This window comes from Carcharhinus amblyrhynchos, chromosome 3 (assembly GCF_965287045.1).
Source record: "Carcharhinus amblyrhynchos chromosome 3, sCarAmb.v2.hapA, whole genome shotgun sequence".
Classification (NCBI taxonomy): Eukaryota; Metazoa; Chordata; class Chondrichthyes; order Carcharhiniformes; family Carcharhinidae; genus Carcharhinus; species Carcharhinus amblyrhynchos.
The window spans coordinates 116023706-116050848 of NC_137326.1; the positions used below are offsets into that span (position 1 = coordinate 116023706).

At 39.9% G+C, this 27143-nt stretch overlaps 1 protein-coding gene across 3 annotated transcripts in view; it reads right to left on the reverse strand.

Moving 5' to 3' along the window:
* Positions 1 to 27143, reverse strand: part of tnk2b (tyrosine kinase, non-receptor, 2b) — a 230706-nt gene that overhangs the window by 158995 nt on the left and 44568 nt on the right. The window contains exon 2 of one of the 3 annotated variants that reach the window (XM_080185796.1): positions 22283 to 22903. The exons of the other annotated variants lie outside the window; for them this stretch is intronic. Coding sequence (XP_080041922.1) covers positions 22283 to 22339 — 57 coding nt within the window. The 5' untranslated portion in view covers positions 22340 to 22903. The remainder of the gene's footprint in view (positions 1 to 22282; positions 22904 to 27143) is intronic. 3 annotated transcript variants of the gene reach the window in all.

Consider the following 27143-nt stretch of genomic DNA (forward strand, 5'->3'; position numbering starts at 1 on the left):
CCGGCACTTTCCCGGAATCCAGCGAGGTTTGGAAAATAATCACTAAGGCATCTACTATCACCTCTGCCATTTCCTTCAGAACCCTGGGATGCATTTCATCCAGTCTTGGGGACTTGTCCATCATCAGTCCTGCTAGTCGATCAAGCACTACCTCTCTAGTGACAGTAATCGCATTCAGGCCCTCAACTCCTACCATCCTTCTATCTTTAATACCCGTCAAACTATTCGCGTCCTCCTCCGTGAAGACCGAGGCAAAAAACTTATTTAAGGCCTCAGCCATTTCCTCATCCCCCACCACTAAATCCCCCCTCTCATCCTCTAAGGGTCCAACATTCACTCTCGCCAGCCTCCTCCTCTTTATATATTTATAAAAACTCTTACTATCCTTTTTTATATTTAGTGCTAGTTCAGCTTCATAGTCTATCCTGCCTTTCTTTATCATCTTCTTTGTCAATCTTTGTTGATTTTTAAACCTCTCCCAATCTTCCACTCGCCCACTACTTTTAGCCACTCTAAACGCATCAGCTTTTAATTTAATACTTTCCTTTTTCCTTCAATAACCACAGCCGATTATCCCTTCTCTTACGATCCTTCTTTTCCATTGGAATAAATTTCTGCTGAGCACCGAAAAAGATCTCCTTAAAGATCCTCCACTGTTCCTCAACAGTCCGGCCGACCAATGTGCGCCCCCAATCTACATTTGCCAATTCCTCTCTCATCCTTTCGTATTCCCCTCTGTTCGAACAGAGGACACAGGTCCGGGACCCTACTTTCTTATCCTCCATCTGCATCAAAAACTTAACCATGCAATGATCGCTGTGGTGGAGGCAGATCCAATTGTGGCTTGGTAAGGGCTTGTCAATAAGGCTTTTTCTTATTGGGATGATCATTTCCTGGCATTTACATGATACAAATGTTAGTCACAATTTAGATGCTGTCCAAGTTCTGCTGTAGACTGGAATACTTCATTATTGGAAGATTTGCAAATAGAACTAAACACTGCGTAATTATAAGTGAACATCCCAATGCGCAAGGTCATTGATGAAACACGCAAGGATTGTTGAGCCAAGATCACTGTCCAGAGGGACTCCTGGTGCAACTACCTTGGCCACAGTGATTTGTCTCCGACAATTTCAATCGTGTGTGTGTGTGTGTGTGTGTGTGTGTGTGTGGTAGGTATGACTCAGCATTACTAGCTCTTTTATCACCCAAAACACGGCATGAATGTCTGTCTTTTGTTGAGCAACAAGATCCTTTAGATAATAAGCCAAGAGTTTGTTAATGACATTTGCTCATTTGTCTTTATGTTGGGTTTTACTACATACATACCCATTATGATTTCTGAAACTCTTCGTCATCATATCATACAATATAAGGTTGAATTTGGTTTAGTTTCTGATCTTCTACCACGTTATGAATCATTAATCTGTTATTATTCATGATAATTACAGATCAAATAAGAAATAGAAATATAAAATATCGCAGAGTATGTTTCCAGCAATATAATCTTTCGCCATCAGTCATTAACAACTTCAAAATGTCCCAGAGCTAAATCGAATGGAAAAATCCAATGCCCCGCAGGAGTGAACTGTATTTAACACTATCTATCTTAAAAAAAGTGTAAACAGAATATTCAATAGATTAATCTAATATACTCAGGTTAGTTCACTCATAACTCACTCAGCCAACTTGCTATCTGAACATCCCACTGTCTCTTATGCTTTGTTAATCAAGAGGAAGAATAGAAATTAATTATACAAGGAACTGATTCAGTTCAACAAAGAGACAATTAAAATAATTGTCAGTCAGTCAGTCATATTGTAAATAGAAGAGAATATTAAACCAGGCTTCAGTCAGGTCTTGCTGCTCTGTTAAGGGACTGTTTTAGAACAATACACACCTATCACAAGCATACAGCATTATATTCGCCTTGATGAGGAGGAAGCCAATGTACCAAATCATAGAAACAGGCGGAGGACAGTTAGTTATCCAGGCCACATAGGTTTGGAACAGGCAAAATCTGTGTGACCAATAAAGAAATGATTGAGATAAATTATCTCGTTTTCTGCCATCAAAATCCAGAATTAAATATATTCCAATGCATTGTCCTTTATTTTAACACACAAAGTTAATTACTAAAGTTAAAACAAACTTGAAAATCTGCAGTTTTCAGATTACTGAAACATCAAAAGAAATAGGAGCAGAAATAGGCCATTCAGCCCATCGAGCCTGCTCTACTTAAAGATAAAATTCTTCAGTTTTATCATTTTTCATTTTGCTGCCCTTAAATTTTGTACTTTCACTTTCATTTCTCAATCAAGTCCATCAAAAGGAGATAGAACAGTCATGTTTATTTTTATCAATGACAATTAGCAAAAGCTGAAACAATTATGCACTTTGACACTCCATTCATTTATTGGCAAACAAAAATGTTTTTGATAGTGACTATTAAACACTGTCCATTAATCCCTTCAAATGATCTTCTGTCCCAGTCTAATGTGTATCAAGGCAAGATCCATTGCTCATACTGATATTTGACTGTTTTAAAAATGGTACTTTATTGCCCTGTGATCATTTTAACTGTCCCCTTCACACCTCCTCATTACTGTAGAAGACATGTCCACAATGAAATACGTTGGTCAGATTGCAGGGATTGACTAGGGAATTGAGAACAAAAGAAAGAGACAGATGGAAGTACTGCGCAAAGAGAACAATGAAAGCAGAGAGAAACAAAAATTACCTCTTTGGGGTTCAAAAATTACTCAAAATGAAGAATCAGCTGGATTTTACATGGTTTTAGAAGCCATCGAATTCTGAATATAAAATAGTTGCACTGGTAATCCTGAGACCAGGTCTGCTTGAGTAAGCTTCTTAAAAGGGAGATTAAAGTTCCATAATTGTCATTAAAATTATTTCTCCTTACACTAAATTGTATTTTTGCTTCATGATGTTAGTTCACTTTGCTGATTGGTCTGTTATTTTTGCCATTGGTTTCCGTGTTGTTATTTAACTAGAACTAGACCATCTCATGGGAGATGGTGTGTGATGGTAATGTGACTGGACGAATAACCCAGAGGCACAAACTAATCCTTGGGGCATGTGTTCAATCCCATCATGGCAGCTGGGAGAATTTAAATTCAATTAATAAAACGTGAAAGCTAGTCTCAGTAATGATGACCATGGAACTATCAATTATCGTAAAAAACCCATCTACTTCACTAATGAACTGTAGAAAAAGAAACCCATCATCCTTACCTAGTCAGGTCTAAGTGATTCCAGACCCACAGCAATGTAGCAGATTCTAAAATGGCCTGGTAAGCCATTCCATTCCAGGGCAATTAGGGATGAGCAATAAATGCATGGACTTGCAAGTGATGTCCATATCCCATGAAATAATTTTTTAAATGGCAGTGACAAGGATAAGAATTCCTTTTGGGCTCCCACAGCACTACGATTTAATCACGAACCTTGATTTATAAGCAACCAGTAAACGCAGGCACAACAAAAAAGGAGGCATTGTGTCTTCCTGTCAGCATCCCTAAATATATTATTTATAAATAACTTCACACACACTTTGATGCAACAGTAGAGTCCTGCCCTTGCACTTATCAAGGAAGGTTGCAAGACATCTGCAATGTCCTACAGATGATCTAGACCCCCACCCCCATCCCCCCAGATTGACCGAGAGTCTACCAGAATCAGCATCTATCTGCAGGTGACAAGTAAAAGCAATCCATGAGATTTAGGATAGGCAATTGCTAAAGTTCATGGATATAGATAGAATTAATAAATAGATAGGGGCAGACAGCCAGGACATTGCGGATGGCACTACCCTAGTGGGTCGGATCTCAAACTATGACAAGACAGGATACAGAAAAGAGACAGAGAACTTGGGGAAATGGTGCGATGACAATAATCTCTCCCTCAATATCAGTAAAACGAAGGGGACAGTCATCGACTTCAGGAAGCAAAGTGGAGGGCATGCCCTTGTCTACATCAATGGTGATGAAATGGAAACAAACAAACAATCAAGGGCTTCTAGGTGTCCAGATCACCAACAACCTACCCTGGTCACTCTGCACTGATGCTAATAGTTAAGAAAGTCTATCAACACCTCTACTTTCACAGGAGACTAAGGAAATTTGGCATGTCTGCTATGACTCTCACCAACTGTTACAGATAGAAAACATCCCTTTTGGATATATTGCAGCTTGGTATGGCTCCTGCTCAGACCAAGACTGCAAGAAACTACAAAGAGTTGTGAACATAGCTCAGTCCAGCAAGCAAACCAGCCTCCCATCCACTAACTCTGCTTTTCCGAGGTACAGGAAGTGTAGACAATCAGCACAATCAAGAATCCCACGCATCTTGGACATAGTCTCTTCCACCTTCTTCCATCAGGAAAAAGATACAAAAGTCTGAGATCACATATCAACCAATTCAGGAACAGCTTCTTCCCTACTGCTATCAGACTTTTGAATGGACCTACCACATATTAAGCTGCTCTTTCTCTGGACTCTAACTAAGGTTGTGACATTACATTCCACGCCCTCTTCTTTCCTCCTTCCTATGTACTCTATGAATGGTCTGCAAGAAACAATACTTTTCACTGTATGCCAATACATGTAACAATAATAAATTAAATTAAATCAGGCAGAAGCAGTGCTCAGTTTAAATTCCAGTGAGTGCCTGAGACCAAACTCTGCTATTTTTAATGTGGCTAAGACTAATAGCAGGAGTTTGGGGCAGGGATGAATGAAGGGAGAGTCATGTGACATCTCCTACATTCTGTTCAATCAGAGTTGGCAACCCTAGTGTCAAGAACAGTGACAGATCTTTGTAGCAGTGAAGATTATCACAGTATAAATTATTTTATGCTGTCAGATCTTTCCAAGGCACCACAGGTAATTGCAACAAATCAAGAAATCTAATGAACACATGGTTGAATTAACTGAAACAGCATTTGTGATGGGGTAATACTTTCATTTACTCTGAAAGAAGAGATTGAGCAAAGAAATTTGTGCAAAGTCAGCAGCAGGGAACATACGTTCTTCACCTTTGCCCTACGAAAGGGGAATAATTCTTGAACTGTTTTTAAAAGATGTTGAAGTTATTAGTTTAGTTGCGCACCACAAGAAATATGTGCAAAAGTAATCAACAAACTATCCTTCATCTTACTCCTTACAAATAATCTGTTCCTGGAGCATTAGCTATGTCTCAGCTAGTGACATGCTCATCTATAAGACTGTAAAGTTCTGGTTTCAAGTCCAACTCTAGGACTGGGCAGCACAGTGGTTAGCACTGCTATCTCACAGCGCCAGGGACCTGGGTTCAATTTTGGCCTCAGGTGACTGTGTGGAGTATGCACATTCTCCCCATGTCTGCATGGGTTTCCTCCAGTATTCTCCCACAGTCAAAGATGTGTGGGTTAGGCAGATTAGCCATATTAAATTGCCCCTTAGCGTCAGGGGAATTAGCAGGGTAAATTTGTGTGGTTACGGGGATAGGGTCTGGGTAGGATTGTTATCGGTGCATACTCGATGGGCCAAAGGGCCTCCTTCTGCACTGTAGGAATACAGGAACCTGAGCAGAAAAATTCCTAATCCAGCCTAGCTTTCTTTAACAGGAAGTGAGGAGAAATTATTAGAGTAAATACTGGTTAAAAACAGAAAATACAAGATAAATTCAGCAGGTCTGGCAGAGAAACAATTAACATTATGAATCTGTACGACTTCTTCAAAATTGGTTGTTCTGGTTGGTGATTTACTTCAAGTCCATTTGGCTAAGAACTCCAATGATGTTAGCACCCAATGTGGTTGTTTGTGCTCAGGCTGTTGTGTCAAATGGAAAGAGACAAAATCTGAGATCAAAGATATTTCTCTATTGATAGATAACAGAGCAAGAGACTGAACAATAGAGATCAGTTGATTTTATGCTCTTGGTCAGAAAATGTGAATTTCTGATATCTCTTTCCAGTTGTTCTAAAACATTGTAGATCGGTGAGGAATTAATTCCTCTCTGCGGCTGCTTTCTACAATTAAAAGTGGAGCAAGCAGCTCCTTAGAAAAACCCATTATGCATATGACAAGAAACCTAATGTTTTAATCTACTCTGCATCACGCAAATCACTGCCATATGCCAAGCACAAAGCAGCCTCTAACAGTAGCCAGCAAAACCAGGAACAAACAATATTTGGTTTCTAATTCAATCTTCCAGTAATCAGAATTCCTGGAACTCTCCAACACAACAGCAAAGGAAATGAATGTGTGACCATGGGTATAAGACAAAAACATTCCTACAGGCTCAGATTTTCCTATCAAATAACAGTGTAGCTGATGGTATCTACCTTTATGCATAATTAGAACAGCAACTTCAGGCAAGGGACAGATGAGTTAAAACCAGTTAAAATCAAATATCCAAACAAAACTCTCCAAGTTGCGCAGCTCTCCCGTTTAAATTCTCTAAAAGGACATTTCACTATCTCGCTCATCAGTGACATGCGCTGAATGATGTGAATTTTTTGTATAGTAAATATGAACAAAATGTGCCACAGAAAATCAAAATTGACCCATTTCACTCTTCTGCTGATGTATAATGTGTTAATTAATTAGAATGAATCAATTCTAAGTCTCAATCCTTCAGGTACAAGATGAGAGGTCACACAACACCAGGTTAAAGTCCAACAGCTTTATTTGAAATCTCAAGCTTTCAGAGCTGCTGAAGGAGCAGCGCTCTGAAAGCTTGTGATTTCAAATAAACCTGTTGGACTATAACCAGGTATGGTGTGACCTCTCATCTTGTCCATCCCAGTCCAACACTGGCATCTCCACTTCAGGTACGAATTATTGGCGGATATTCTAAAAAAAAACATACAATTTAATATTTCCATTCCAAATAATTTTTTCTTTTTTAATCCCATCTTTTTTTACCGTTTGACATTCCTTTTCCATTCAGTCATGGAATGTGGATGTTGCTAGCTCAGGCAGCATTTTATTGCTTATCCCTAATTGCCAGTGAGAATGTGGTGTTGTGCTGCCTTTATGAACAACTACATTCCAGGTGTTGTAGAAACAATCAGTGCTATTAGAAAGGAAGTTCCAGGATGTTGGCCCAGCGTCAGTGAAGGAATAGCAATATACTTCCAAGTCATAACAATGTGTGATTTGTGCGTCTGTGGTGGAAGTGGTGGCAATCAAATGGATTGCTTTGTCCTGGATAGTGTCAGCACCATGAGTATTGTTGGAGCTGCACTCATGCAAGCAAGTATTCCTGACTTGTGCCTTGTGGATGGTTGACAGATTTCAGGGAATCAGGAGGGAAGCTACTCTCTGCAAAGTTCCCAGTCTCTAACCTGCTCTTGTAGCAACAGTATTCATGCGGCTGCTCCAGTTCAATGTCTGGTCAATGGTAACCCCCAGGACATTAATAATAGGGGATTCAGCAATGGTGATAACACAGAATCTTAAAGTGAGATTGTTAGATTCTTTCAGGTTGAAGATGGCCATTGCCATGAACTTATATGGTTTAAATATTACTTGCTTCTTATCAAACCAAGCCTGAGCAGCATCCAGGTCTTTCCGCACATCAACACAGACTGCCTCAGTATCTGAAGAACTGCAAATGTTGGTGGGCATTGTGTAATCATCAACAAGCATCCCCCTCTCTGACCACACAATGGAGGGAAGTTAATTGATGAAGGACACTACCCTGAGGAATGCCTGCAATGATGTCCCAGGGCCTAGATGATTGACCTCCAACAATTTTTGTGCAAGGTATGACCCCAACCAGTGGACAGTATTCCCCCATTTCAACTGTCTCCAGATTTAGTCTCCCTGATGTCACACTTGGTCAAGGGCAGTCAGTCTCACTTCACCTTTTTTAGGTGTCCAGATCACCAACAAGCTGTCCTCGTCCCTCCCCATGCCAACTCTATAGTTAAGAAAGCCCACCAATACGTCCACTCTCTCAGAAGACATAGGAAATTTGGCATGTCAGCTATGACTCTCACTAACTTTTACAGATGCACCATAGAAAGCATTCTTTCTGGTTGCATAACAGCTTGGTATGGCTCCTGCTCTGCCCAAGACCATAAGGTCATGATTGTAGCCTAATCCATCATGCAAGCCAGCCTCCCTTCCATTGACACTGTCTACACTTCCCACTGCCTTGGCAAAGCAGCCAGCATAATTAAGGACCCCACCCACCCTGGACAATCTCTTTTCCACCTTCTTCCATTGGGAAGAAGATACAGAAGTCTGTGGTCACACAACAACCGACTCAAGAACAGCTTCTTCTCTGCTGCCATCAGACTTTTGAATGGACCTGCCTTGCATTAAGTTGATCTTTCTCTACACCCTAGCTTTGGCTGTAACACTACATTCTGTACTCTCTTGTTTCCTTCTCTATGAACGGTATGCTTTACCTGTATAATGCACAAGAAACAATACTTTTCACTGTATACTAATACACGTGACAATAATAAATCAAATCAAACTTCTTTCATCCATGTTTGGATCTAGGCTGTAATGAGGTCAGGAGCTGAGTGACCCTGGCAGAACCCAAACTGAGTGCCACTGAATATTACTGCTGAGCAAGCACCGCTTCATAGCGCTGTCAATGACCCCTTTCATTATTTTACTTATGTGGGATAATTGGCCAGAGTGGATTTGTGGCTTTTTGTGGACAGGGCATACTTGGACAATTTTCCATATTGGGTTTTAGCTGTACTGGAACAGCTTGGTTAGGGTAGTCTTCAGTACTATTGTCAAAATGTTGTCAGCGCTCACAGTCTTAGCCATATCCAGTGCTGTCAGTCATTTCTTTATATTAAGTGGAGTGAATCAAATTGGCTGATCTGTGATGCTGGGGACCTCATAAGGATGGATCTGGCTGCAAATGCTTCAGCCTCATCTTTTGCACTATGTGCGAGCTCCCCCATCGTTGAGAATGGGGATATTTGTGAACCTCCTCATCCAGTGAGTTGTTTAGTTATCCACAATGGGATGTGACATGACTGCAGAGCTTTGGTTTGATCCTTTGGTTGTTGGATTGCTTGGCTCTGTCTATCATACGTTGCTTAGGCTGTTTGGCATGCAACTAATCCCATGTTCTAACTTCATGAGATTGACAGCTCATTTTTAGTTATGCTTATTGCTGCTCCTGGCATGCCCTCCTGCACTCTTCAATGAACCAGGGTTGATCCCCTGGCATAATGAGAGTGATAATGTGAAGTAAATGCTGGCCATGACGATACAGATTATAGATGTATTCAATTCTGCTGATGGCCCACAATGCCTCCTGGAAACCCAGTTTGCACTTTTGAAATCTGTTCTGTTGAAACCTTTCCCATTTAACAAGCTGGCTATAACAGGGTTAAGGACACATCCTCAATGTGAAGAACAGACTTCATCTCCATAAATAATATGCAGTGATAGTTCCTACCAATACTGTCAGGGACAGGTTGGTGAAGGCAAGATCAAGTAGGTTTTCTCTCGTCAGTTCCCTCACCACCTGCCAAAGATGCAGTCAGGCAGCTATATCCTTCAGGTCTCAACCGGTTCTATCAGTAGTAATGCTATCAGGCCACTGAGGTCCCCCACCAAGAGTACATCCTTCATCCTTGCCACCCTCAGTTTCCTCCAAGTGGTGTTCAAAATGGTTGAGTACTGATTCATCAGCTGAAGGGGGACAATAGGTGGTAACCAGCAGGAGGGTCCCTTGCTTTGTTTGACCTGATGCTATGAAACTTCATGTAGTCCGGATTTGATGTCGAGAACTCCTAGAGCAATGCCCTCCTGACTGCAAAGCACTGTGCCAGTACATCTGGTGGATCTATCTTGGCAATGGGACAGGACATATCCAGGGATGGTGATGGTCTCATTATCTGTGAAATACATTTCTGTGTGCATGACTATGTCAGGTTGCTGTCTGATTAGTCTGTGGGACAGCTCTCTCAATTCTAGCACAAATCCTCAGATGTTAGTAAGAAGGATTTTGCAAGGTCAAGAGGGCTGGGTACGCTACTGTCATTTCCAGTGCCCAGGTCAATGCCTGGTAGTCTCTTCAGATTCACTCCTATTTCGGCAGTAACATTGAAATCATCCACTCCAATAATCCTTTTCAACCCCTGTGGTGTTCATTTCATAAAACCTCAACCACATTGGTATATTCACATTTATAGAAACACAGAAAATAGTAGAAAGCCATTTGGCCCTACAAGCCTACTCCTCCATTCATTTTGATCATGGTTGATCATCAAATTCGATACCCTGATCCTGCCCTCCTCCCATATCATGATCCTTTTAGCCCTAACAGCTTTATCTCATTTTTCTTGAAATCACACCTGATGCGTGATCATTCCTGATGCAATTTCCCTTTTCACCTTTATCAGGTCACACTTTCTTGCTCCCCAACTTACCTTATAAAGAATGAAAAAATGAACAGGGAGGTGCCAAACTAACTAATATTAAGCATAGTTAAATGATACAACAAAATTAAGCCCATTAGATCAGACTATTTCATCTATAATACTGAATTTATTGTAGCGGCTAGTATAGGTACATTGTTAATCTGAACTGTTAGATCCATCATCCCTTTGTTCACTGACCGACACTGGCTCCAAGCCCTGTGATGCCTCGACTTTAAATTGCTCAGCTTTGTTTTAAAATTCTTCCACAGCCTTGCCCTTCCATATTTCTGTAACCTCATCCAAGCCAGAACCTTCAGAGACATTCATATTCAGAGACATCTATGTTCCTCCAATTTTCTCCTCTGGTGCATTCCTGATTCACCACGTGTCTGTGTGGGTTTCCTCTGGGTGCTCCGGTTTCCTTCCACATTTCAAAAATGTTCAGGTTAGATTAATTGGCCATGGTAAATTGCCCCTTAGTGTCAGGGGGATTAGTAGGGTAAATACGTGGGTTGCAGAGTTAGGGCCTGGGTGAAATTGTTGTCAGTGCAGGCTCAATGGGTCAAATGCACTGTATGATTCTATGATTATTTTCATTCTATTCCTGGTAATCTTGCTTTCAGCTATCTTGACCCCAAACTCTGGAATGTTCTCCCTAAATTTTTCTACCACTCTACTATGTTTTCTTCCTTCAACCCATCATTTTCACCAAGCTTCTGGCCATTTGCCCTGACATCCCCTTATGTGGCTCTGTATCAAATTTAGTTTGATATTCACTTCTGTGAACCACTTTGGGATGTTTTACTGTATCAAATATGCTATGTAAACATTGTAGCTGTTGTTGTTAGCTCAAAAGCACTTGAGTCATGCATTATCATTTTAACAACAATTTTCTTTTAACAATAGTTTATGTCCATTTTTGTTAGCTGTTTTCTGCACTTCCCAAACACAAACTATTCTCTGGCCAGGGCAGCTGATCTGTCCTCCAATGCTTCTATCAAAGGCCTGGTGTCAATTGCCCATCAACTTGCACTCCCTTTGTTCCTTTGCCATTATTCCTTTGCTAGATTTCCCAAATGAATTGCTTCTCAGATCTTGGAATTGCAAGTAAAGTCTTTTTATACCACACAGCTCCATTTTCATCACCATATCTAAACACTTCAGCATCATAACATTCTCTTTTAAACCGATGAATCTGCTTGAAGAACCAAGGCCGAAACCTCATAAGTTAAAGGAAGTGGTAGGAGAAATTATGGGTAAAATTAGAATGTCAGCTGTGGTACACTCACTTCCTGATTCTGGGTCACAGGTTCAAATCCCACTCCAGGACTTGGAGCACCAAATTCTAGGCTGAAAAATGCAGTTTTTCAGATGAGACGTTAAACTCCTTCAGTGCACATGAAATATTCCATGGCAATATTTCTAAGAGGAACAGGGATATTACTCCCAGTAATGTGGCCAACATTTATCCCTCAAACAATAGATTATTTGGTAATTACAATATTATTGTTTGCAGGATTTTGCTGTCAATAAATTGGCTGCCCAGTTTCCTACATCAAAACAAGTGACTATACTCAAAAGTATTTTATATAAAAGTAAAATACCGCGGATGCTGGAAATTTGGAATTTTGCTCTTAAGAGTCATATGGACTCAAAACTTTAACTCTCATTTCTTTCTTCACAGACAGCCAGAGCTGCTGAGTTTATCCAGCTTCATTTGTTTTTACTTCAGAAGTACTTAATTGGCTGAAAAACACTTGGAATATTTTGCAGTTGTGCAAAACATATTTCTTTAAACGCTAAGCCATACTCACTTTAAAAGCCTAAAGGTTGCAATTGAAAATAACCTACTGTGGATGATCAGGAAGTTTGGACATTCTGAGGAAGAATGACAGCAATAGACACAGCAAGAGTTAACCAACACTTTTACATTTGTGACTAGGACTACAGAAATCACAAAGTCTGATTTCCACACATTGGTTCCCTCTAGTTATATTACTGAGAGCAATCCTTTTTAGACTAGAGGCAGAACTGTTGATTTATGGAAATGTTGGCTGCCATGTGTGTTGCCTGGATCAAGAAGCCAGGTTTAGCAAAGTCAATGTTAGGAGTTTGCATGGGAGTAGTAATCTGGGCTATAAAGCATTCATTGTAAAAAAAAAGCCTGAACAAACAACAATTTAAATATTTTAGTGGAAGAGTGCAAGGGTACTGCACATCAAAACACTACTGCACTGCACCATGAAAACGATAGGAACACTGGCTTGGATCTATAATTTCTCATGCAGCAAATGCACTCCCACCTGCTGTCCTGCCTATGTGAAAACACAGCAAGTACTTATTCATCAGAAAAGTGAAAAAAAAGAGAATTTTATTTCTAGAGCGTCTCTCCTTTCCTCCCCCAGGCTGGCAGCTGAGTGCATTGGTGAAAGCATGACAGCAAGTCACCTTGTCATCAACTCAGTCAGGAATAATGCAATGAATTTTTGGTGAGTATGAACTATTTATGACTGTGCAATGTACATTACCGCAATGCAGCTTTTATATAATGTCCCATAGCATAAAAGAATTTATGTGCAGCTTACAATTCTGATCAAGGATAGCTTCATCAGTTTATACTGACAAAAATCTAACCATGCCGGCAAGCCTGGGTCACCTTTATCTGCAGAACAATGAGAATACTGTATTGCACAGAGATAAAAATAAAAGGGTGGACCAATGCCATATTTATAACACACCCACAAAACACAGAAGAGAGTTATACGCATCAAGTGAATAGCTGTTTCACTCAAAAGAATAATGCTATAACATCAAATTGACTGATTATAATGTGTTCAACTGCATTAAATGACTTACAATGTGCATTTACTGAACCCACTTTTTTCAGCATTGTATAGTAATTAGCACCACCAACTCCACCAATATGATAGTACTTTTGTTAATAATGTCAGTGACAACAGATCCAGTGCAGAAATACATAGCTGTTGCCAGCAATGCAAACCAACAGTACCTGCTGCTTTTCTGGGCATAAATGGGCCAATGGCTCAACTCATCAGGATAGGCTAGCAGAGTAGGGCCAATAATAGATATTGTAGATTATTTAGCAAGACAACTACTTATATTTATGCAATGGAAGTAAACATTTAGTTTCAAAATGCAGTGCTGGAGCCCACATGATTGAATGCTTTGGACACCTATTAACGCTTGGAATAATCCCTGCTCTCTGGATATTTCTATCAACAATAGAATGATACTGGTAAAGTAATGAAATATTGTATACAAACATGCACACAAATCAATACAGGTGAAATGATACAAAATGAATGCAAACACTGGTCTCAACAAATAGTGCGTTTCCCAACATCAAATGTCAGCACCGCAGTAACTAATCAAGATTTCGGTTATGGAGCATTTTGGTGGGTCAGTCTAGACATGCTGTCAGGATTGAGTCACGCTGGCTGAAACACACTTTTTAAAAATCCTAACACAATAGGATTTTTAGGAAACAAAGTTTCATTCAAAGTAAGAGTCTTACGTTGTGCTGACTGGCTCAATTTCCTATCAGTTTCAATGACATTCATTTAATTAGATAATAAGTCTCCCCACATTTTTGTTTCTTTCTACCCTAATAATTGTCCAGTTTTTATTGCTGTCATCACTGCCTCCATTTATTGGATACAAACAGAGTACATTGCTGAGCATTACAAGGGAGCCCCAATTTCTTTAGCCCAACCAACTAACGATTCACGCAAGGTCTCCAGCGGATTTAATGCTACAGAACGATGCTTTGAACTATGCACTGGCTATTAATATGAATGGATCTTTCCATATAAGCACAAGTCCACTTTTGTGGAGCCATGTTGTACATTGAAGTAGGTTTCCATAAAATGTTGAGATCAGAGATCAGACAATAATTAGCTCTGAATGTGCAGAGGGACTGAAGACATATTGTTGTTAACAACAAGGTCACTGAAAGTCTGTGCTGATGTCCATTTGGCTGTCTTCCATCAGGTTCTATAACCACTCCTAGTGAGCTTTCATTAAGAAAGATAAACCAAAAGAATGTTAAAATCTGTCAGCTTCTCAACAAATACTAATGTTGAAGCCTTCGTCAATGAAAAAAAGTGCATGAAATATTATATGTTAAAAACATTGCACTAAAATTGTATAGAATGTGTTTTCATCCATATTTTAAGCGCACAGAATGGGGAACACTAAAAGCTTCAAAGGATAATTCAGAGCTAAGGTTAATGCAGTACATTATATTGACAAATGGGTGATATTACATCGACAATTGAGTGACATTACATAAAGAAAATCAACAAGTTCAACAGCTCTTGAAGTACTTTGGTGCAAACAAAATACTGCACAGTTTTTCTGTGAAAGCATCTTAATGTGACAGCATTCATTATGGAGCTACCAATAACTTTCAAAGCACTGAGAGCAATAAAACTTCTCATGAATGCGAAACTGCATCAAAACTTACAATTTTCCTCAAAAACTTCATATTCTTCAGTGTGTTGTGCTGTTTGCTGCTTGAAGAAGTGATCTGGCAACAGTCTGCCACTGAGTCCACCTGCCTACACAGCAAGGCAGATGGAGTCTGACACACAGTGCTGCGCAAAGCAATTGGGTCACGTATATGTTCACTGCTCAACATGACACAGACACAGCTGTTAGACCTAGTTCAATATAACCTTGTCACTTGCTTTGTGGATTATGAGGAAACCTTCATTCTTTACATTTGGAAGAGGGAAGTAGCATATTATAAATGGGAGGTACCTAGTGAAGATAATTCAAAATATATTACCTTTTATATTCTAAAAATTATCTTTTCGGGGTTAGGTTTGCAAATGGTGCGTCTGGATGCACCGCTGTATACACTGGAATATTTTGTAATGATAAATGCTACAATAAACACTGTTGTTATATAAACAAAAAACTTCATGTCGGCACTGAATGTTCAGATTAACTAATTAAGTGTTAATTGGGACCCAAGAGGCAGAAATGGAAACACTTGGTGCTTTTCCATTCCTGCTTCAACACTGCAGCTTGGGTTTTGGGAAGCAAACTAATTAAGCAGCTCTAGCATACTTGTGCTGTGTTCTTTTATACTACATTATTACATTGATTCCTAAAGCAGAATCTCATCCAGGTATCTGAAAAGTAAATGCAACATTTTGGGGGACTTATCATGCCCTTAAGGTTCTCTGATAGGCAAACCTCCCAAAAGTTTAGGAGGGTCCAGGAAGGTTTATATTTGCTTGAGGCTGGTGAAAAGATCTAATATTCAGGAATGTGGGGCAATGATACAGTTCTTGTACATACACCATTTTTTCCTGTCAAACATACCTCAAATAAAATTCAAAATTTATGTTTTCCCAATTATGTCTTTAGAAAATCAATAGGTTCCTCTTCTGTCTTCCATTTAGGATGGAGATGAGAAGTTTATTTCTCTCAGTAGGTTTGCTAAACTATGGAATTCTGTTCCTTTTGGGAACAGTGAAGGCAGGATCATTGAATATTTTTAAAGCTGCACTGAATAGATTCTGGATTGATGAAGGAACCAAAGGGCTGAGGCCACAGTCAGAACAGCCATGATCCTTATCAAATGCAGAGCAGGCTTGAGGGGCTGAATGGCCTACTCCTGTGCCTAATTCACATGTAGGTTGACTTAGCAATGCCTTTCAGTTTTCAGGTAGATTGACTGTATAGTACCAAAAAATGCTGGGGATTGTCTGCACAGAATATTTGTCCAGACTCACTAGGGAGTTTCAGTTTATTACCAAAGTTAGCCCTTTCAAGTCAAGCAATCTTAATCAAAGAAAAATCAATACATTTTGAAAGTTATTGGGTCATAAAAGTAAAGGAGGCAGCCATTCAGCCTAGCACATCCATGCCGGTTCTATATACAGCAATCCAATCACTCCCATTCCCTGCAAATTTATTTCCCTCAAATACCTACCCAAAATCCACTTGAAATCAATGATCATCTCCACTTCGAGCACCCCTGTAGGCACTGAGTCCCTGTCATCTTTGTTCATTCATTCACCGGATGTGGGCATCTCTGGAAAGTCCAGTTTTTATTGTCCATCCCCAATTGTTCTTAAGAAGGGGATAGTGAGCTGTCTTCTTAAGTTTAAATTTATTTCTTAATGTCACAAGTATGCTTACATTAACACTGCAGCGAAGTTACAGTGAAAATCCCTTAGTCGCCACATTCTGGCACCTGTTCGGGTACGCTGAGGGAGAATTCAGCACAGCCAGTGCACCCCACCAGCACGTCCTTCAGACTGCGGAAGGAATATAGTTGGTTAGTCTGCTAGGCCATTTCAAAGGGTAATTAAGAGTTATTACTGTGCATCTGGAGACCATATTACTTTGGATCTGGAGATCACATTCAGGCCAGAACAAGTAAGGATTACAGATTTTCTTCTCTGGAGAATATCAATGATTGAATCAGATGAGTTTTTAATGACAATTTGATAGTTCCATGGCCAACATTACAGTTAGCAGCTTTTTAATTCCAGATTTCATTCAATTAACTGCGTTTAGATACCCCTTCTGGGGTGACATGTCAGGAATTCAAATCTTAATTTTCAGAAGGGGGCAGCTGCAATGGAATACATTTTAGGTACATCTTTAACCTATAATATACCAATTATACTTTGTTTTCATGGGATGTGAGTTATTCATCCTTAGTTGCCTTTGTGATGATGGTGATAAACCATCTTCTTGAACTGTTGCAGTGTATCTGGTGTAGGTACATCCACAGAGCAATTAGGAAAGGATTTGCAGGAATTCTAAGTGGGAAGGAACAGCCAAATATTTCCAAGTCATGATATTGTATGGTTTGAAAGGGAACTTGCAGGTGGTGGTTTTGTGCCTGCTGACCTTCTCCTTCTAGGTGGTAGTAGAGATCTTGGGGTTTGGAAGTTACTGGTGGAGGAGGTTTGGAGAGTTCTTCCAGTGCATCTTCTACATATTTCACATTGTTGCCACTATGTCAACGATGGAGAGTATGAATGGTTATGATAGATGGGATTCCAATCAAGCAGGCTGCTTAGACCCAGACGATGTCAAGCTTCTTAAACACTATTGGAGCTGCATTCATTCAAGACATCCTGATTCCATCACACTTGTGCCTTGTAAATGGGGGGCAGGCTTTGGGGAGTTCCATACTAACTGAAAAAAGCTTCTCTACTCTCCAGAAATCTGGATTTACAGCTCTGTCTGGTCACTTTGAACGAAGAAGATTTGTTTACTGATTTACAAAAGGAGAGAGAACACATGATCAATTTGCTTTGTAACAGCACTGTAAAAAATAATTTTAATATATTTTTGATTTCTTTTTAGTTTTTATTGCAGTGTGATCTTCCAGTGCAAAATGTTCAACTGAGTAAAAAGGCCAAAACATTTTTCAAAAACATTTGCATTGAATTTCCATAAATAGAAAATATATGACTGTTTTTGTTGATGTTGGTTCAAGGAGCAATTTCTGATCAGAACCCCAGAGAATGGAAACAAAAACACAAAATGCTCCAGGTGTTCTCAGCAGCTCAGGCACAGCGTGTCTGGAGAGAAGTGACAAGTTAACACTTCAGGCATTTACATCAGAATTAGAGTTTCAGCAACTGCCATGTTTATTTTTAACTAAGAGTATTACTTGCTATTTAAGTAAAATTGTAGGTCAACCCAAACAAATTAAATCATCGATTACACAACCCACATGAAAGATGGCACCTTCAACAATGCATCAATACCTCACTCCTTTGCCCAGTGTCATGTTGATACTGGATCATGAACTTATACTGGCAGATGAAATTGGCAAATCCCAATGGTGCTCTATCAGCTAGCACCATCGGCCAAAGAAGTTACCACAAGGAGCCTGCCTTTTGTTGATTTTGCATGTATATCTCAGTAGGCAGCAGCACCATTGTGCTAACTTAACTGCTCAAATTCAAAGCTGTTGGCAACATAATAAAGATGCTACTACAATACTTAAAACGGCAATTACTATCATTCAGTGGTGATATATTAATTTTCATAGTGAGGATATCATTATTGTAATCTATGCTGCTTATATTGTGTATTTGAATTACAGAACCAAAAGAATTTAACAAATATTACCCAGTCTGCACATGCTTCTATAGAAATGAAAGCAGAGTAAAGTGCTACTTTGGCCCAGCGGGGTGCCACCAGCACTGATTCCTAAATGCCAAGCCCTCCACAGTCAGTGGCAACAACTGCCAGATTCATCAAAGCAGGTCTTGGAAACTTGTATTCTTTTTAAACAAGTCTTCTTGGCAGCTGAATTAAACAATTCTGGCAGCTGGTTGCACAAGGTCTGCACTCCAGGAACTGGCAATGGTATATGCCAATGATACACATTTCAAAATGTACTTCAGAACAATACTTTTTGACAACAACTTAAAACCTTCCATAAAATACAAGACAAGCCTCATTGCCAAGAATAAATGCATGAAGTTCACCTTTGTTATTAAGACTGAGACTATCCAATCAGCTGCTGCAATCTTCCTTCCCGCTAGATGGCCTGGTCAAACTTTCTCGAATGCTCCCCTTATCCCAGACCTCAACTTGTATCTTTTTGTGGTTTCCCTCAAGCTTCTCTGAGCTCATCTTTTCCATAAGATCCAGCTCCTGATCCCTCAATGCTATTCCAACTAAATTGCTGACCACCTAAATCCTTGTCCAGGTTCCCATGGTAGCCCATATTGTTAACAATTCTTTCTCCAGGTGTTGTCCCTCTCATCTTTGAGTCTGTCGTCATTAAGTATTGCCTATTTTGTTACCCACAGTGGTTAGCACTGCTGCCTCACAGCGCCAGGGACCCGGGTTTGATTCCCAGCTTGAGTCACTGTCTGTGCAGAATTTGCACATTCTCCCAGTGTCTACATGAGTTTGCTCCCACAGTCCAAAAGTCGTACTGGTTTGGTCTATTGGCCATGCTAAATTCTCCCTCTGTATATCCAAACAGATGCCAGAATGTGACAACCAGGGGATGTTCATTGTCACTGCATTGCAGTGTTAATGTAAGCCTACTGTGACACTGCCAAAATAAACTTAAACCCATTTTCACCTTAGGAGAATGGGCTGACTTTGTTTCATCTTAGCTTGTTTGCTGCTGAAATGCTCACTTATACCTTTGTTACCGCTAGGCCTGACTACTCCAGTGCACTCCTGGACGGTCATCAAGCTTCTACTCTGAGGTCATTCAAAACTCAGCTGCCCGTATCTCAACTTGCGCAGTTCAATTGTCACCATGTACTCAATGACTTGGCACTCGGCCAAGCAACAACTGCATTTAAAAATTCTCAACCTAGTTTTCAAATTGCTCCACAGCCTTGCGATCCCTCATCGCCTCCAGTCCCACAACTCAGATATCTGCACTAATTCTAAACTCTTCGGCATCTCTAATTTTAGTCATTCCACCATTGATGTCTGTGCATCCAGCTGCCCAGATCCCAAGCTCTGGAATCCCCTCCCTGAACCTCTTAGCCTTCCTACCTCTCTGTCCTCTTTGAAGAGTTTCCTTAAAATCCCCACCTTTGACTGAGTTTTTGATCATCTGACCTAAAATCTCCTAATGTGGCTCAGTGACATTTTGTTTTATAGTGTTCCAGTGAAGTGCCTTGAGATTATTACATATACATCATTACATTTATTACTTTGAAAGGTGCTATCTAAATCTGGGCTGTTGATGTGGTTAACATCACAGTCTTGCAGCTCAGTGACTTGATGAAACATATGAACTCAGCCTTCCAGCCCAAATCTACTGCTATACACACATGTAGACTAAATCAAAATGGACAAAAGAAAAAGGAAAACTAAAAACTGGTTTTCAATTCCAGTTACAGCCTCACCTCTCCCTATTTCTGTAACTTACTCCAGACCTATAGTCTGCCAAGAAATATTCTACCTTCAATTTGGCCTCTTGAGCATTCCTGATTTAAATCACTCTGACAGGTGGGTGTGCCTTAACTGAAAGGCCCTACGTTCTGGAATTCCCTTCCTAAATCTCCCCTTCTCTTCCTCCTTTAAGACATTCCTCAACTGAGCTTTAAAGCCTCTTTATGAAGTTCAGTATCAAAGCTGGTCACACATCACTCCAATAAAGCACCTTGGAGCATTTTAAATACGTTATTATTGTGGAAATTTAAAACTAAAACAGAAAATGCTACAGAAAATGTAGCAGATCAATTAGCAACCATAAGGAAATTCACTTGACAAGTATCCTTCATCAATCAAGTAGATATCAGAGAGAGAAAAGGGCCGAAAATAGGAAAGTAATCAAACAGTGATCAGCATGGATTTCTAAAAGGTGAATTGTGTTTAACTAATTTGTTGGAGTTTATTGAGGAGGTGACAGAAAAGGTAACAGAAATAGAATCTCTACAGTGCAGGAGGCGGCCTTTGGTCCATCAAGTCTGCACCAACTCTGTGACAGGCCCTTTCCCCCACCCTATCCCTGTAATCCCACATGTGTTCAGGGTAATGCTGGTGATGTGGGGTACTTGGACTTTCAAAAGGCATTCAATACATTGGCATACAACTGACTTGTGAGATAAGTTATAGCTCACGGAATAAAATGAATACAAAACTGGCTGAACAGAGAATACAAGTCAATTGATACTTTTTGGGCTGGAGCAATGTTTGTATTGGAGTTCCCCCAAGGCTTGGGAATCTTGCTTTTCCTGATGTATACTAATGAACTTGATCTTGGTATGCAGGACTCAATTTCAAAGTTTGAGGATAACATAAAAGTTGTCAATATTGTAAACTGTGAAGAGGACAGAGTAGAACTTCAGAAGGTCATAGAAAAGTTGGTAGAGTGGAGTGCTGGAGTAGATGGCAGATCAGCTTCAATGCAAAGAAGTATGAGGTGTTGCCTTTTGGTAGGCAGAATATGGAGGGACAATGTAAAATAAGGGACAAAATTCTTGAAGGAGTACAGGAGCAGAGAGACCTGGGTGTATGTATGCATAGATGATTGAGTATGGCAGGACAGTGGAGAGAGCTGTTAATAAAGCATATAATATTCTGAGATTTATTAACAGGGGCATGGAGCACAAAAGCAAGGAGGTTATGCTGAACTTATAAAACACAACAGTTATATCTCAGCTGCAGTTTTGTGTACAGTTGTAGGCACCACATGGTAGGAAAGATGCAAACGCATGGGAGAGAGTGGAGAAGACGTTTACAAGAATGGTTCCAGGGATGAGAAACTTCAGGTGTGAGGACAGATTGGAACTGTTCTCCTTGGCCAGAAAAAGGTTAAGAGGAGATGTGATAGACATGTTCAAAGTTGTTGGAGGGGTGAGCAGAGTGGGTAGGGAGAAACTCATCCTGCTCATTAAATGATCAAGAACCAGAGAGTATGGATTTAAAGTGATTTGCAAAGTGATTATCAAAAGAAGTCATGTCATGTAGTATGTGTTCTCCTTGTAATAATGCTTATTATCCAAGAGATAATTCTAATAGACCAAGGGTTTTCACTGTATAACAAACATTTGCCTTATTTAAAATAAAGCAAACCCTATTTACTATAAATAATACTAGTAGAATACACACATCAAGCTTTCAACTAGTTTTCAAAAGATGCTGCCCAAAGAACTTTGACCTTAGTTTGTTAATTGCATAAACATCTTTTATGATGGAAGCCAAAGAAAGGAGGCGGCAAAAGGCATGGTTGATTTCTAGAACTGTGTTCTGTGGGTCTGGTCCACTACTCTGGAAATGCTGTGGCACACTGCATGGTTACATATACATAGCAGTACTTAGCTAGTATTGAACTTTTTAAGTGGTAAACGGTTTTAAATAATAATCCAAGAACCAAAAACAAAGTAGGTGTACCTTATTCTTTCCCACTAGATGCTCACAGATTGAGTCTCGTTGATGGCAGATCAGCATGAATCATGTCTCCACAGGGTGTGACACAATCCTATATTAAAGCAGTTTTATGCAAACTGCAAGGACTGTTAATGAATTATATCCAAGATGCAAGACAACATGATTTGCATGCAAACGACTTCTGTATAAAGCTTCTTTCCACCTCAACTGCTTCCTCCTTGCCAAGTCATTGTTTAAAAATAAATTAGAAATCTGCCAGCAACATCGAGATCTGTCAAAGACAATGCCATTGTAGTTTTTCACTGCTAATGTTTAGAAGAGGGTGTGGAGTTGGAATTTACAAACTCATTTGACTCCTGGTCTTCTCCGAAATCAGGTTCCTAGAGATTTGCAGGGAACAATTTGCTTCAGTCTCCTAGATGCTTGGTATTAGGTTGCAAGACACGGATTTCCTTACAATGACTGCCGGGGGCGGCTGAGATCATCATCATCATCCTTCAGATATAGCACCATAGGACGAACCATCATAAAAAACAGCCATTGATAAAACATTACTGAATAATTGCAAGTCACTGCCGATTCCAACCCATATGACTTAGTTGTGTTCATGTCTGTATAAATGGGCTAGAAAAAAAATAAAAGTATTCACAAGTTACAGACAGAATAATTGACCAACATCATCCTGTATGTGTACAGATCAAGGCAGGTTATACTAAGTCTTAAAACAGCCAAATCATACCAGGTTACTCCCTTAAATTCACAACTAAAAATCCATTATTCAGCATTTAGAAGCCTTAAAAAAAACAAACAGCAGAGTAAATAACATGAATAAAAGGAGCATAGAGCTAGCACGGCCAGCCTCAATTCTGCTGCTAACACAGCTAATTCCTATGTAACTGGCCAATAGCATATGGTCAGCCATATCTGTGCACAATTAAACCCCCAAAACAGTTAAGAGGCAGTGGATATCCTATGTTGGAATTTTTTTTTGAGGGTCCATAGATGGTGAATATCTTCCCAATTTTTAGGTTAGGCAGGGAAGTGTCTAAACAACTTGGCAATGTAACTGAGTAATACTGCTATTACTGACAATTTACTTTTGAATAGCACCTTTCACATAATGAAACATCCAAAGGTGTTTCACAGGAATGTTATCAAACAAAGTATGAATTTAATCCACATAAGGAGATATTAGGATGGATGGCCAAAAAGCTTGGTCAGAGAGATTGGTTTTAAAGAGTGTCTTAAAGGAGGAAAGCAAGGGAGAACAGGACAGGTATAGGAAAGGTATTTTAAACTAAACTAGGGGATGCAGGAGAGGCTAGAATTAAATAGAGATGTTCAAAATCTGTGTTCAAAAGGGTGGCACAGTGGTGAACACTGCTGCCTGACAGTGCCAGGGACCCAGGTTCCATTCCCAGCTTGGGTCATTTCAGTGTGGAGTTTGCACGTTCTCCCCGTGTTTGTGTCCTCTGGGTGCTCCGGTTTTCTCTCAGTCCAAAGATGTGCGGGTTAGGTGGATTAGCCATGCTAAATTGCCCCTTAGTGTCAGGTGGACTAGCCAGGGTAAATCATTGGGTTATGGGGATAGGGCCTGGGTGGGTTATGGTGGGTGCAGAATCAATTGTCTGAATGATGGCCTTCTGCACTGTGAGATTCTATGATTCTTTAATTCTAGGTGAACACAGATACATTGGAGATTGTGGGGCTGAAGGGAGGGTGAGGACATGAATGGATTTGCAAACCAGAATGAGAATTGCACGGTCATATGAAATGGAACATGAAATGGAACAAGAGGCTTGGATGACGGAAATTAGTTTAAAAAATTAATTTTAAATAAAAATAAAGGTTCAAAGTTTACGATACTTTAACAGCCGGAAATCAGAGATTTTCAGAAAAACTAAAAAGGTTCCGTCAACATTTTGCAAGTTACTTATTCTAGAAAATAAAGCCTGTATTTCCCATTGGTGCCAGACCTTTCACTCAAACACCTTCAAAGCTCACCTGCCCCTACCTGCAAAAACACAACAAATACATTTTTTTGAAGTAAACAAAAAGAATCATGTTCTGTCTAGTCAACAAGGATTTCAAAAGCTGTCGTCAACCCACACTGGGGGAGTACATATCTAAAAGGAGATCCTCACTTGAATAACAACAGAACATGCTCCAATTAATATTAAAAGCAATTTTGAACTGCGGAGTTGTGCTCTTTACCACAAATCATAAGATAACATTCTGTGATACATCACCAGGCATCAGCAAAACAAGAGATTTCAGGATTACCCAATTCCTGTCCTGCATGTTCAGAAAGTTCATAAATAAGCTACTTTTTTTTTAATTCTGCATGCACTCCCTTAGCTAACAATGTCAGATTTATTAAATGTCTGAAGCAAGATAATTTTCCTTTACAGCAATTTGACAAACCATAATGCACTCAACATTACGTCCAAATGGAATGTATGTTTTATAATGCAAGCACAATGTAACCATTTCACGTCTTCCCCGCTAATATAAGAACAATCCAAAAGACATCCTTCAAATTAAATAGGGTCGATAGAAGTATGTTACAAAGATGCCAGAAATAATTTTGGGTAATGTCTGGATTAATTTACAACATCAAAACAATCTCACTCAAATACACGTACACAGTCAAGCTGTTCCCACGTTAAGGGTCACAACAAGAAAATTACCTATTCACCACAAACAGCATTTAACTGTCCATAGTGGAAATACTAGCTTCATTTTGAAATATTACAATAATATCCATCAAAAGCAACAAATGTAAGGTGGTGGTGATTATTAAAACAAAAGACATGACCCACACAGTCAAGATATCACACCAAGAATTGGTTCATTGTGACCAAAGGAATTTTTTTTTTCTCATTCATGAGATGTGGGCATATCACTGGCTAGGCTAGCATTTATTGCCCATCCCTAATTGCCCTCCACAAGGTGATGAGCTGCCTTCTTGAACTGCTGCAGTCCATTGTGGTGTAAATATATCCACAATGCTGTTAGGGAGGATGTTCCAGGACTTTGAGCCAGCAACAATGAAAGAATAGTGATAAATTTCCAAGTCAGGATGGCAATCTCCGACAACCAAACCTATCTTCCTTCTTCAGATACTTGCAAAAATTTTTTAAAAGGCATTACGTTACTTGTTTGATTATCTAACACACCATGTACCTATGTACTTGTCCTGCAAGCTCAGCCCAATGGTTTCAATATAACAGCATTGGACACTTTGGCAAACAGTGCAAGGCCAAAACACTTAAATGCATAGGAGACTTGAAGGTGATTTATGAGGTTGAGGCTGAACACCAAGAAGATGCCTCGTCATGCTTTCAGCATGATGTCAAAGATCCTGGATTTTCGCATTGGTTTGTGGAAATTTTGGTTAACAGCATGTCACAAACTTTTAATTGGACACGGGAGCCAGTGTTACAGTCCATCGGACAAAGAACCTTCAGCTTTAAACCACAGATACACCCCTCTATGGGCCTGCAGCAATCTGACTTCTGGTCATAGGTGCAATTTTGGACCCACTAAAGTCGAGCTACAAACAACCCTTCGAGCTGATGTACATCAATCATAACCAGTCTTTTTGAGCAGCGATGCAGTGTTGCTCTCAATTCCCTCAAAGCAGTAGAAAATTTCAAAACAACTACTGTCATAAATCATACAAAGTTGCAAGTTCTCAACAGCTCATACAAGAACGGGCATCCTGACTGGGACTTCAGCACAAAACTGTCTTCTGTCTTTAATAGTAAAAACAAAACATACTGGAAAAATTTAGCAGGTCTGCAGCATCTACGGACAGAGAAACAGAGTTAATGTGTTGAGTGCGTATGACTTCTTCAGAGCTGAAGGGGGATAAAAATGTGATGATTATGTAGTTTGAGATGGGGGTGGAGAAGATTGAGCACAGTAGAAGGTCTCGGATAGGTGGGAATTCAAGAGAGATTGACAAAGATATCATGGACACAGGACAAACGGAGTGTTAACGGTAATGTTAAAGTCCAAAGAAGGTGCTAATAATGGCATAAAAGTAGAGTAACAGAATATGTTAACAGCAGAACAAGGATCAGCACTCTGAAAACAAAGCAAGTTACAGATGGCCTTGAAGGAGAGGGCTTGTGAAAAATGTCAAAATGGAGGAGAGTTCACGGTATGAAACCATTGAACTCAAAGTAAAGTTCAAAGGCTGTAAAATTCCTAATTGGAAGATGATGCGGTATTCCTGCAATTTGTGCTGGGCTTCACTGGAACGTTGCAGTAGGCCAAAGAAAGAAGTGGGTGCAAGATGGTAAGTTAAAACAACAAGTGATGGGAAGCCGGGGTCACGCACATGGACTGAGCAAAGGTGTTCTGTAAAACAGTCACCCAGTCTGTGTTTAGTCTCCTGAATGTCTTCTCTTTGCTGAGCAGATTTGCCGATTTTCATTACAGGTATTGGAAAATCCTCATTGGTCAGCCTAGCCAACTACTCAGATAATTACCATGACTCCTCCAGTGAAAGATAAACAAGAGAACAACTAACAACCAGAAGAGCTTCAACCTCCAGCTACATCGACTGTTGACAACGTCAATACTGCGAACACTACAAATGCCAGCCAGCATGACAATGCCAGAAATGATGCCAGCACCAAGGAGCAGCTACTGATTGCTGAGAACATATCACACAGCCAAAGGTGAGGTTACTAAGCAAAACCACATCTTCAAAGCAGGAATGGCCATCTTCTAGCATAGGGGAGATTGCCATGACCCACACTACAAAAGACAAAGACAGAGTTCATCTACCCAGAAAACAACAACTGCCGAATCAAAGAGCAGTTCAATACGAAGGAATGGAAACAGAGGAGGA